Source organism: Pyrus communis, chromosome 3 (assembly GCF_041283825.1).
Source record: "Pyrus communis isolate YQ-2024b chromosome 3, ASM4128382v1, whole genome shotgun sequence".
Classification (NCBI taxonomy): domain Eukaryota; kingdom Viridiplantae; phylum Streptophyta; class Magnoliopsida; order Rosales; family Rosaceae; genus Pyrus; species Pyrus communis.
In genome coordinates this window covers 9,648,262-9,660,266 of record NC_142567.1, presented here as the reverse complement: position 1 = coordinate 9,660,266, position 12,005 = coordinate 9,648,262, and the positions used below count along the sequence as shown (strand labels likewise).

At 36.2% G+C, this 12,005-nt stretch overlaps 3 protein-coding genes and 1 pseudogene across 5 annotated transcripts; 3 read left to right on the top strand and 1 right to left on the bottom strand.

Moving 5' to 3' along the window:
• Window positions 1–1,623: 1,623 nt before the first annotated feature.
• Window positions 1,624–2,571, top strand: LOC137714432 (uncharacterized). Its single transcript, XM_088690329.1, has 2 exons — window positions 1,624–1,692; window positions 2,170–2,571. The coding sequence occupies exons 1-2, from the start codon at window positions 1,624–1,626 to the stop codon at window positions 2,569–2,571; spliced, it is 471 nt and encodes a 156-aa protein (XP_088546455.1).
• Window positions 2,572–2,628: 57 nt separating this feature from the next.
• Window positions 2,629–3,357, top strand: LOC137714433 (uncharacterized). Its single transcript, XM_068453653.2, has one exon. It carries the CDS (start codon window positions 2,629–2,631, stop codon window positions 3,355–3,357), a length of 729 nt encoding a protein of 242 aa, XP_068309754.2.
• A 486-nt stretch (window positions 3,358–3,843) lies between these two features.
• On the top strand, window positions 3,844–6,469 carry LOC137714434 (uncharacterized; annotated as a pseudogene).
• Window positions 6,470–8,078: 1,609 nt separating this feature from the next.
• LOC137716090 (nudix hydrolase 10) lies at window positions 8,079–11,610 on the bottom strand. Of its 3 annotated transcripts, none has more exons than XM_068455487.2 (9): window positions 11,540–11,610; window positions 10,888–11,090; window positions 10,580–10,645; window positions 9,848–9,985; window positions 9,422–9,499; window positions 9,274–9,324; window positions 9,145–9,179; window positions 8,510–8,618; window positions 8,079–8,370 (listed from the first exon to the last, which is right to left on the bottom strand). In XM_068455487.2, the coding sequence occupies exons 2-9, from the start codon at window positions 11,053–11,055 to the stop codon at window positions 8,161–8,163; spliced, it is 855 nt and encodes a 284-aa protein (XP_068311588.2). In that variant the 5' UTR covers window positions 11,056–11,090; window positions 11,540–11,610; the 3' UTR covers window positions 8,079–8,160. The 3 variants fall into 3 exon arrangements, with proteins under 3 accessions (XP_068311588.2, XP_068311586.2, XP_068311587.2); XM_068455485.2 differs by having other exon boundaries at window positions 9,422–9,514; window positions 11,540–11,605; XM_068455486.2 differs by lacking the exon at window positions 11,540–11,610 and having other exon boundaries at window positions 9,422–9,514; window positions 10,888–11,399.
• Window positions 11,611–12,005: the final 395 nt, after the last annotated feature.

Here is a 12,005-nt window from a genome sequence, read left to right as displayed (position 1 = left end):
ACTAGACAAACGAATTTTAGTGCAACTAAAACAAAAATACTCCATAGTCAATATGAGAAACGATAAGAGCACTCAGGGCCAGCCCTGAGGGTAGTCAGCGAAGGTGGCCGCCTAGGGCCCCCACTTCGGGGGGGGCCCCAAATTTTTTTTTTTTTTATTTTTTTTTATTTTATATAGGGAAATGTTATTGACACTCCAAAAATCTCATCCTACACTCTTCACAAGTGTATTTTTTTTTTTCAAATATAGAAAGTTTGGAATGTAAAATGAGAATTTTAGAGTGTCAATCATAATTATATATATATAGATATGTGTGTGTGTGTGTGTGTGTGTGTATATAATTTTGTAGTTTGAGTAAAATATCTAAATATAAAATTATAAATATTTTTTTTGGAACTTGCCGTGTAGTGCTTTGGGTTTTTTTTTGGGGGGGGGGGGGGCATATTTATTTTTAAATATGTGTGTGTGTATATATAATATATATAAATATATTTTTGGAGTTTGAATTTAATAAAATATTTAAATTTAAAATCATATAGTTGTCTTGAAAGTTGAAACTTGGTGTACAAAGTGTCTAGGGTGGGGTGAAACTCCAACAACAATTCACCTTTTTTTGGGAATTTAATGCACAGAGCAACTAAAGCAAGTCTATGCCTGCGATTGTGAATTGGTTCTTCTTTCCCACTCCAATTAGAGCAGCTTCAGCGGGAGCTCCTGCTCGAGGGACGGGCTTCGGAACAGGGCTGGATTGCCTAAGGGAGTAAGTCCAGCGTTGGCTGGCGAGGGAGCCCGAGCAGGCTTGAGCGCCAGGCCCGTCGATTCGTGCCTGCCAGAGCACCCGAAGGCAGTCTGACGTGGGCTGACGTCAGGACGACGTCTCCACGCTTTTTGAGGGCCACATAGACGTGGGTTCCGACGAAACCGACTGTGCCGGTGACGAGAATGGATCTCTGCAGCTTCCTCCTCTCGCGACCACCGTCTCCTGTTGCTACTGCAACTTCAAATTTTGGGTTTTCAACCAACCCCTCTTCCATTTCGGCAAGACCCATTGTTGGATTCTCAGGGCTTGGTTCTCCGTAAGCGTCAGATTTGATATAACCTTGCTCTTCTCCGTCTCCCTCCTCCTCATATGAGAGCTCGGCAGAGCTCTCAATCTCTTCTTCGTCCACGGTGAAGACAAGTTTTGTGAAAAAAATACTATTATTTTATAAATAAAAAAATAAAAACATACTATTATTTTATAAATAAAAAAATTAAAAAAAAAATACTATTATTTTATTGCTTATTGCCATGGCTATTCAAGTGCAACGGTGGAGATGCAAAATGCAGTTACTGTTCATTAAGGGTAGTTACTGTTCACTAGATGGATTGAATAGTGAATAACCTGGGGGGAGGGCTCCCACGCTGGAGTTGCTCTTATAGAGATCAGGCACCCGATCAATGCTTCTCTTCTCTTAATTTTTTTTTTTTTTTAAATTTAATTTGTGAGTGCTGCGTTTGTAAATATAATTATGATTTTTTATTCTAGGGTTTATGATTTGTTTATTTTAATGTGTATTGTTTATTCGAAATCAAAGTATTCACTTATTCAGTGTCTACATTGCAATTATAAAATTCGAACTTATGGATGCACTTAATAAAGTGGTTAAATCCCTTCAAGAAGATACATGGATTATGGGTGCACTTAACAAGGTTGGTTACTTTTGCTTCCTAACTAGTTTTGGTTCAAGATAATTTAAAGCTTCAATGTTGAATTTTACCATATTTTTTATGTGCCTCATTTCGTGTTGTGTCATTTGTATCAAACTGTTGTGTTGGGTAGTGGGTAAATTTTGAATTTTAGTTTGTTTCTTTGTCAATTTGTTGTTTACAGAATATTGAGTTGATTGTGGGGTTGATTTCCTGATTGAAAAAGAGTTGGTATCATGCCTTCTATTAGAAATAGTAAGCCCACTAACAGAAACAGAAAGTATCTCTCTAGGTCTCAAAAAAGAAGAAATAAGGAAAATGAAGAAGCATTAATAAAGTCTCAAGTTGGATCTCTTAGTAAGTTTTTCAAGAAATAAGACGATAGTTTAGTGAATGAGGAACAAGGGAGTCATGACAATAATAGGGAGAGATGAATTCACGACTGAGACTGATAACGAAGAGTAAGATGAGCGATATAAGCTTCTATCTGACGATGGTAGTAAAGAGCAAGAAGATGAACTTCTGATTGAGACTGACATTGAAGAACATGATCAAACTAATGAGAATGGTAAGGATAATGAAATTGTCTTTCCTTTGAATATTGATGATCCAGGGAATTGGGATAAGATTGATCAAAATCTTAGGGACATGTTAGTGGAAAGAGGTCCTAAAAGAGTTGATGATGTTGCATTTCCGAAAGATAATTCAGGTAGGCATTTTTCTTCTGTACATTACATTAGCAAATTGCCTAATGGAGAGACGCAAGATAGGAAGTGGCTGGTCTACTCATGTTCTTTGGTTATAGTATTTTGTTTTTGTTGCAAGTTATTCAAGCAAATTGGAATCAAGACTTACCTGGATAATGAGGGTTTGAAAGATTAGAAGAATATTGGTCACATGCTTACAACTCATGAAACTAGCAAGGAACACATTTATTACATGAGTGAATGGATTGAATTGGAAAGAAGATTGCAAAAATGTAAAACAATTGATGAAAGTGAGCAACAACAAATCAGCAAAGAGAAAGAACATTGGAGACAAGTGTTATGGAGGATAATTGCTGTTGTGAAAAGACTTGCAAAAGTTACTTTGGCATTTCGTGGAGACAATAAGAAGCTGTATGAAGAGACTAATGGAAATTTTTTAAATGTGATTGAAATGATTGCTGAATTTGATTCTACAATGCAAGAGCACATTCGGCGTATTGACACACATGAGACTCATTACCATTATCTTGGTCACAAGATTCAAAATGAATTAATACAACTGTTGGCAAGTGAGGTCAAAAGTGAAATCATAGCAAAAATCCAAGAAGCAAAGTATTTTTCAGTGATACTTGATTGCACTCCGAATGCCAGTCACGAAGATCAAATGTCTCTTATAATAAGGTGTGTGGATGTTACAAAAACTCCAATAAAGGTTGAAGAATTCTTTTTAGAATTTCTGAATGTACATGACTCAACAACGTGTGCACAGTTTGATGTACTTTCAAGTGCATTGAGCACTCTTAAACTTGATGTTGATGACATAAGGGGACAAGGTTATGACAATAGTTCAAATATGAAAGGCAAAAATAAAGGCGTGCAAAGCAGAGTACTTGACATAAATCCTAGAGCATTTTACACTCCATGTGGTTGTCATAGCCTTAATCTTGCACTTGTGATATAGTCAACTGTTGTCCTAGAGCTATGTCTTTTTTTTGGAGTGGTACAACATATATATACATTTTTCTCATCCTAAACAAAGCGATGGAAAGTTTTTATAGATCATGTGCAAGGAAGTCACACCCTCAAACCGTTGTCACAAAGTCGTTGGGAAAGTCATATTGAAAGTGTTAAACCTATAAGAGAAAGTGCTCAACAAATAAGAGATGCTTTGATTCACTTGGCAAATACTAGTGAAGGTCCTAAGTCAAAGAGTGAAGCCGAATCCCTAGCAATCGATGAGCTGGAGAATTTTGAGTTCTTGTTAGGTATGGTTATTTGGCATGAATTGTTGTTTGCTATTAATACTGTTAGCAAAACTCTTCAAAAAGAAGACATGCATATTGATGTTGCTATTGATCAATTGAAATGGCTTATATCCGTTCTTGATCAGTATAGAGAAACTGGATTTTAAGAGACAATGAATGAAGCTTAGAAAATAGCAAGTGAGATGGAGATTGAACCTATTTTTCGTGAGAAATGCATCATTCGAAGAAAGAAACAGTTTGATGAGAGTGCTAGTGAAGCGGCAACACAATCAGCAATTGAAGCTTTTAGAGTTGATTACTTCATTTATATAGTTGATCAAGCTCGTACTTCACTTCATATCAGGTTTGAACAATTTCAGAAATACGAAGAAACTTTTGGGCTAGTGTTTAATTTGAAGAAGTTAAAAGATGTAGACAATGATAGCTTGAAGGGTTTTTGTATCAATCTTGAAGGATTTCTGAAACATGGTGAGCATTCTAATATTGATGGAAAAGACTTATTTATAGAGCTAAGAATCTTAAGATAAACTTTGCCGAAGGGAAATAAATCGAGCAATGGAAGTGTTGAAATATATAAGACAAATGGATGGTTGTTTCCCTAATGCATGTGTATTTTGTTAACCATACCAGTTACAGTTGCCTCTGCAGAAAGAAATTTCTCAAAATTAAAGTTGATCAAATCGTATCTTCGATCAACTATGTCACAAGAAAGATTGAATGGGTTAGCTATTTTGTCAATCGAAAAAGAATTGGTTGAAAAGTTAGATTATGTAAACTTAATTAATACATTTGCGTCTAAAAACGGGAGACGTGTAATATTTAAGTAATGTTTGCATATATTTCTTTTTTGGATATGAATTCTGATGATTTTTGATGTAGAAATGAACTTTTTCATGTATTTAGTGAAATCTTTTCTTATACATATAAATGTACAATAAGTTGGATGTCAAAGAACTTTAAGACCCCCACTCGAAGGCTTGCCTAGGGCCCCAAATTTCTCAGGGCCGGCCCTGAGGAAAGCCCCTTAAGCAATAAGCAACTCAATCATCTTAAATGAACAGTAATTGTCTGTAATGAACAGTAACTGCAAAGTGCATCTCATCCCCTAAATCGAATAGCTCAGCAATTCATATTATTAGTATTTTTAATTTTATAAAATAATAAAAGATAATTTTATTTGTAATTTCGAATAATAATAAAAGATTAGTTGAAAGTATTTGAAAATATTGAAATGTAGTATAAAGTGGAAGAACATGGTTACGTATTTATAGAAAAAAAAATTATAATATTTTATATTTATAGTTATTTTATTATAATTTTTAATATTTAAATTGTGGCTCACGTCACCTTTACCTCACATAGACAGGGCGCTAAGTTAGGCGATTATTGCCTGACTTTTCCACCGGGCTCGCCTTGGATGGAATTGTGCGAGTGGGCTGAAGTGTTTTGGATAGGGGAGAGACCAGATTGGGTTGCCTATCCCAAGACAATAAGAAATGGTGGAATTGCTCTAAGGAGACTCTCTCAAAAGTGACTCTTTATAAATTCTCTGCCATCTCATTTTTTTTTTTGCACAATATGTTATAATATTGGCATGAAAATTAACGTTAAACTGTGGTATGTTAAAAAGTTCATAAAATGTCTCACTTTGAGACTCTCCTTATCATTTCTCTAGTCAATATTTATCAACACTGAAAATATGAAGATAGACGATGAATGAATTCGATAAGAGAGTTGAACCCACTCACGTCTTCGCCAGCAAGTGAAGGAGCAATTAATACATGGTTTGTCTTGCATTCGTCACGCATAGCATGCAAAGTGGATAAGTTCTTTGCAAGAAAAGGCCAGATGTTTGTCAGTTTGTCAAAAGGGAGTAAAGAGACGTATCATTTCGGATTTTAGTGAAGCAAAATCAACCATGCAATTGCCAGGTACAGCAGAAACAACAAGCTCCTTATGCTACATGGCACAGAGAGATCAACGAACCACCCTGCATCTCTAAGCCCACCGATTCCTCTCTCAAGAGTAACTTGTAAGACATGAATAACTTGTAAGACATGCGTATACTGTAGTATATCGTACAACCATGTAAGAATATGAAGAAAAGTTAAACACGTCTTTTGCACAAGATGTCATGATGTACCCATGCCATACAAGTTCTTCTCCTTTCAACAAAATTAAGCTGAATCTGCCTCTTAGTGTACGAAGATATGACAATTAGTGCTCTAGACTTAATTAAGTAATTCGTTATCGATCTGAACTTAACGAAGTTGATTTGAGCAGTGTGCTACCTAAGTTTGAACCTTCTTCTTAATTAAATAAATTTGATGTAAAATATATATGAAAAAAAAAAGAGAGATTCCAATTAATTGAAAAGGGTTTATTTACCACATACATAAGATTTAGATAATTTATATACTACCACATAAGAAGAACAGAAAATATAAAGCATGCAAACTTAAAAGAAAAGTACAGTAGAGTAAAACAACATGACCATCATAACAGAAAGGAAGATTGAGAAATGAGATGAATTAGCAGCATGGTTGTCATCAGGGTAAGGCACATATCCTCCTGGTGGAGAAAGGTATTGAGGATTTTGAGGGTATTGCTGGCAGCACTGACCAGGCTGAGTTGGGGGGCACTTTCCTTGACCACGAGGCGGCGGTGGCGGTGGTACTCCTCCATAAGGGTAGCCAGGACTTGAGGTGGGTGGCGGTGCTGGTGGAGGAGGGCCATATAAAGGGTACCCTGGAGTTGGTACGGAGGGAGGACACTGACAAGAAGGGCAGTTGGCACAATTATCAGTAGGGGAAGGATTTGCATTTCTGGTAACCTCCTTAGCAGCCACAACAAGGTTGAAGAAGATAGAGAGAGAGAGTGCTGTGACAAACGCAAGTTTTGCAGGAAACATTCTTCCTCCTTGTGGCTAGCTAGAAAGAGAAATGAATAGAAACTAAAGGATACACACACACACACACGCAGAGAGAGAGAGAGAGAGAGAGAGAGAGAGAGAGGAGTTATTTGGTGTATAGAAGAAAGAAATTGATAAGATCATATTATTGTAAATTGTATTATAGAGAAGCATGCACCAGCTTTCAACAGTGGTTTTCTGAATCCCGGATTTGGTGCCGCATGGCAGACCATCTGTCATAACAGTGTACAAGTAGCATATAAAGATTTAACTTACTATGCATGCTTTTCTATACATACGGACAACTCGGAAGGAAAAAAAATTAATTAAAAAACTAAACGGTTTCGGTTATAGAGTTTATATAGTTAAGATAATTCGTTAAGGGTGAGATTAACTCTTTAAGTACTCATCCATGCGAGTGGGCTAAGCCGAGTGGCTTGTGGAGATATATTTTAAGATTAAATATAAAACTCATTAAGAATAATTAAGAATGTACATAGAGCAAGTATGTCAAATGTAACCAAAATGTCATACACGTCAAAAGAAACACCACAACTTTTAACTATAAACTCATCAAAAATACAATGCAATTCCTCAGCTACGGTTGACACACATCTAACTAAAATGCAAAATAACACTCATCAGAACTAAACTTTGTCAGTAGTACGTAGAGTTGCTGTAAAGGCACCACAATGAACAAAATTCAGTTTTCTCCTCATGGTTATTTTCCATGCTTACAAACCACAAGAAACATAAAATCACCTCCTCAACTTTGCTCAAAATTAGTGAGTTTGAGTCGGAAGTCATAGACATTACAAAGCTCTACTTGATAGAGCGAAAGAGCAATCACAACCAGAAAGAGTCTTATCTCTAAAGTGAAAGAGGGGCCACACCCAAGGATGCAAATGGTTATTTAATGGGATAAACAAAGAAAAATAAAGAGGGAAGAGACCAGAAAGAATTACCGTCGACACTAAGGCCAAAAGTAAAAGTTAAAAACTTATGGTTCTTTTTTCTCTATGTAGCAGAGGAGAACTAGGGCTCAAAACTATTAGTGCTTAGTTGTAGAGAAGCAATTTTACGTATGATTCTGACAACGTCATAGTTATTAATATATCCATGTTATAGCATGAATGAGCCATAATGTTGATATTTTACCCACCAAAGTATGTTAATAAATAAATGTATGATATGCAGATAACAATGACACTAAAAATTATCTCGTGAAAAATGGCAAAATTGTAAATAACGTCAATCTAATTTTGGTTTAAAGTTTCTAGACATGCAGAGAGGACGATCCCAACACCGTAAGTAAACCATGTTAACTTGTGTTAAACATCATCATCTATCTTCACTCTTCATTTGGTCTCCTGAATTGGATTGAATGTATCAATTCCTATTCCACTTTCACCTTGAATATAGTTATCTATTCCCATCAAATCCTAGCGACCAAGCGAGGTCTATTAGTCTTGTGTCTAGAAACATGACAAATATAAAACAAAAATAGAGCAACCTACACAGAGATATTATAAATTATCGAAAATTATTGAAGCGTCCATGACTGATATATAGAAAACTATCGAAGGATCTATGACTGATCAGAAGAACATAGGCACTGCATATCCTGCCTATTTAAATACAAATAACTCAACTTATGGTCAAAAACTGATGTTATAGGCAGTGGAGAAAATCCAGCATATTCTCTGTCTAATTTTGCCGAGCAAAGTTCAAGAATGTACTTGAAGAGCTCATGTTTCTGGGTGACTGGTTGAGCTGCAAACTCCTCAAGTGGAATCCACTGCATGAAATAAAACAACGTCACAGATTTGTAGCGAATGCATATGAATTTCGGTTTGTTTAACAAAAACATTATTAATCTACCCAAATTAGATTTGAGCAGTATTCAAAGTTCAAACACATCATCGTCGAAAAGTTACCTTGGCTGCCTCGATCTCCAGTTCTTGCTTTTGGATGTCAAAGGTTAGAGGACGCAGCATGCATACGAAGAATACATCCGACTTCTCAAAGAATGCCTTGTGTGCTTGCCTAAAGGTAGCAGAAAGAAGAATGTGTCACAACATTTGAAGTTCAACAAATTTGGTATTTGTTGGAATAAAAGCCTCCGATGAAGCCAAATAACTGTATAGAAAACATTATGCTACACGTACATGATCGGTTCCAGAGTTTCGAGAGAGGTACTCTCATAGGATTTATTTTCATCAGAAGCATGGCTTGAGTTATGTAACTAATGTAGCAGAGTCACAGCCATTGCAGCCAGACCAGATTAGTTAGATAATCACTTGCTTAATGGGAATATTATCCCCAACACATTTACTAAACATAATTAAAAAAAAAAAAGGCAAATAGAATTACACAAATGACAACAGATCACTGCAGGAGTGTGGTTTGAACCCGTTACAGGTAAGGTACAGGAGAATTTGGTTTTCTATACTCATATTTTGCAGCTCTTTTAGGGGATGTATGACTTAGTTTTTCTCTCTCCAGTCAAATTTGATATCTTACAAGATTTCAATTTAAACGCACATGAATTCAAGAGTGCGCAAACTGGTACCTGAATGCTAAAATCTCCAGAAATTCTGCGTCGATCTGAAGAAGTTAAAACCAGTGATCTTCATCACAACATAAATAGTGGTAACATAAACTACAAGGCTTGCATGAATAATATAGATTGATAACTTACTCCTGTTTCTTCTTTGACTTCTCTTATGACAGCTACAAATATATCTTCACCCTGCAATTGAAGATCTAATTTGATGTCCAATACTCTACGGCATCATAGTATTTAAATAACTAAAGTACTTCTTCTTCGAGGATGTTAGGGTACACACCTCGTCAACGACTCCAGTTGGGATTTTCCACACCCCTGTTCCTTGGAACCTGCCACTCTTTTCCTGGACTACAAGCATCTGTGCAGAAGAAAACTAAGTTCGAAACCAGCAACAGATGACGACAGGGTTGTTATACGGAAGACAAATGATAAGCCTACCAAATAATAAACAAAGAAGAACAAGAGCAGCGAACAATGTGGAAAAGTTTAACATACAGCAGTATGCACATTCACTGAATTAGAAAAACGAAATATTTGGTTGAATTATAGCGAATTGGCAGTGAAATAATCTGAAAGCGCAAGGAAAGGTGAGACAATTTATTAGTTATCTAATTTGAACTGTTGCTCCAAATCATTCAGAGACCAACAGCTACTCAGCCTTTTACTTTATCCAAACAATTAACAAATAGTAGATGAGAGCGAGTACCTCTTTTTTATCATTCAAAACAATAGCACCAACACCTACTCGGTGCGATGCATTTGCAGGTAGAGTATCATTAATTTCAGGAATCCAATAAACAAGCATGAGGTAGTGCGGCTCAGCATGATGGTACCGAAAACCCTCCTGCAATCAACATAATAGATTCAAGCCAACTCAACAGATTTGTTCAGATTAATGGACAGAATACGACATACTGCTCATCAAATCATATCTGTAGTGTACCTTAATCCCTGGTTGTTACTTTTTTTTTTTTAAATTGATTGTAATTAGTTTCTTCAAGCGAAAACCTATTGTGCCAGAAACTATGCAGGTTATCAGCTTCATTCTTCCTTTTTTGTTGTATATAATATATAAGCATTCTGAGAGTAATGTATTGTGTAGATTCAGTTTACCGACCGGGCTCTGAGTAAGAGTGTAGTTTCATTTACTAGTCTAAAATACACAAAATGTTGCTTTTTGTGATAAACAGTCGCAACACAGACGATCCTACACGAATTACACGAAAATCAAACGATGAATATATAAATCAAATCATATATGATCCGTGGTATATTGGACGCAGTGCAAGCAACATAATTATTATTGGCAAGAAGGTCTGCTAGTTCCTCAGATGGTCATGTCCCCTTTACAGTGCAGCTCATAACTCACAACCAGCCTTTTGAATTGAAATTACACAAATTCGTACGGCGACATTTAGGCTGAATAGTGTGTGGTTACCTTAACTGCAGTTTCAACAAGATTTACGAGTTCAATGGGCAATTTTATCCAAACACCTTTCTTTCCCTGCGAAGTCAATATGAAAAGTTGTAGTACAGACGAAAGAAACGATCACAATATCCATCAAGAAAGAAACAAACGCTGTTCACAAGTTCATTATTGCATATCAAACAGCTGGTATACTGAAATATTTTATCAATATCATAGAAAGCATATCATATAGGCAAATAGAATAGATCATCAAACTATTAAACCAAGATTGTCCAATGAACAAGTTCATATCCAATGAGAAGCATAGATAGCAGCACCTCTTCCCTCCATTGCGAGATTGATGCCCTAAGCAACGTAAGAAAGTCCCGAGGGTCCATAGCATCCTTCATGTCTACAATAACTCCTCCATGGGCATCATTGATTGCAGGTAGTAATTCAACACCATTTTCACAGACCTGGTTCGATGAATTTACAGAACTCGGCATTTTTCTAACCACAACAGTCACAAAGACAACAAAACCTGAAAGCAAACATCCAGAGAAGCAAAATAAAGAAAACCAAACTACGTTACACCTCTATTGTTTATAACGATTGTGATCTCAAAACTGAATATCCTAACGGAAATACAATCAAATAACGGCAGCCCCATTTGTCAAGTTAGCAGTGATTCTTGATGAAAATTACTGTGGTAGGCAGCCGTACTTCACTAGTCAACTCTAAACAAGAGCAGCAGATATAAGAAGCTCGAAACTGAGATACGCACATACACATAACGTATTTAAATTAAGGATGAAATGAGCATGAAAACAACGAAAAATCAACCGTGCTTCGGAGTATTGAAAACTCCGAACTTTTTAACCATTTATATCTTCTTCTTTTCTTTTTTTTTTTTCACCAATGATTCAATGTTTAATAGATCTAAAATATAAAATACTCCGAAGTACCATAAAAACTTCGAAGAAAACTTACTTGCGGACCACGAGCCTTCGACTCGATATTATTGTCACTCTGTTGTGTTGTGTATTTCAACTCCAACTCTCTCTTATCAGTTGTGGGCGTTTTGGGTATTTAAGGGGGTAAGCGTGTGGATGCGGGAAAACTACTCTGCGGTGAAGTGGACGGTGACGTAGTTCCACTTGTTTCAAGGACCAATGGCATCTCTGCTCTGGGTCCCACTGTTGACATGTAGCCAGCATACGTGGAGGGAAGTTAGTGGGTAGGTGCCGAATTTGAATTCTATCCGAATCTAAATTGTGAGAATCTTAAGAATTTTTGCATCTTAATCATTCATCGTACATCGTGCGATCAGAAATCATTTGATTTTTTTATTTAAAATTAAACATAAATAGTACTTGACGAAAACTGATTGCACAATATACGATGAACGGCTAAGATGTGAGAATTCCTAAAATCTTTACAAAGTGGATTCGAAGAA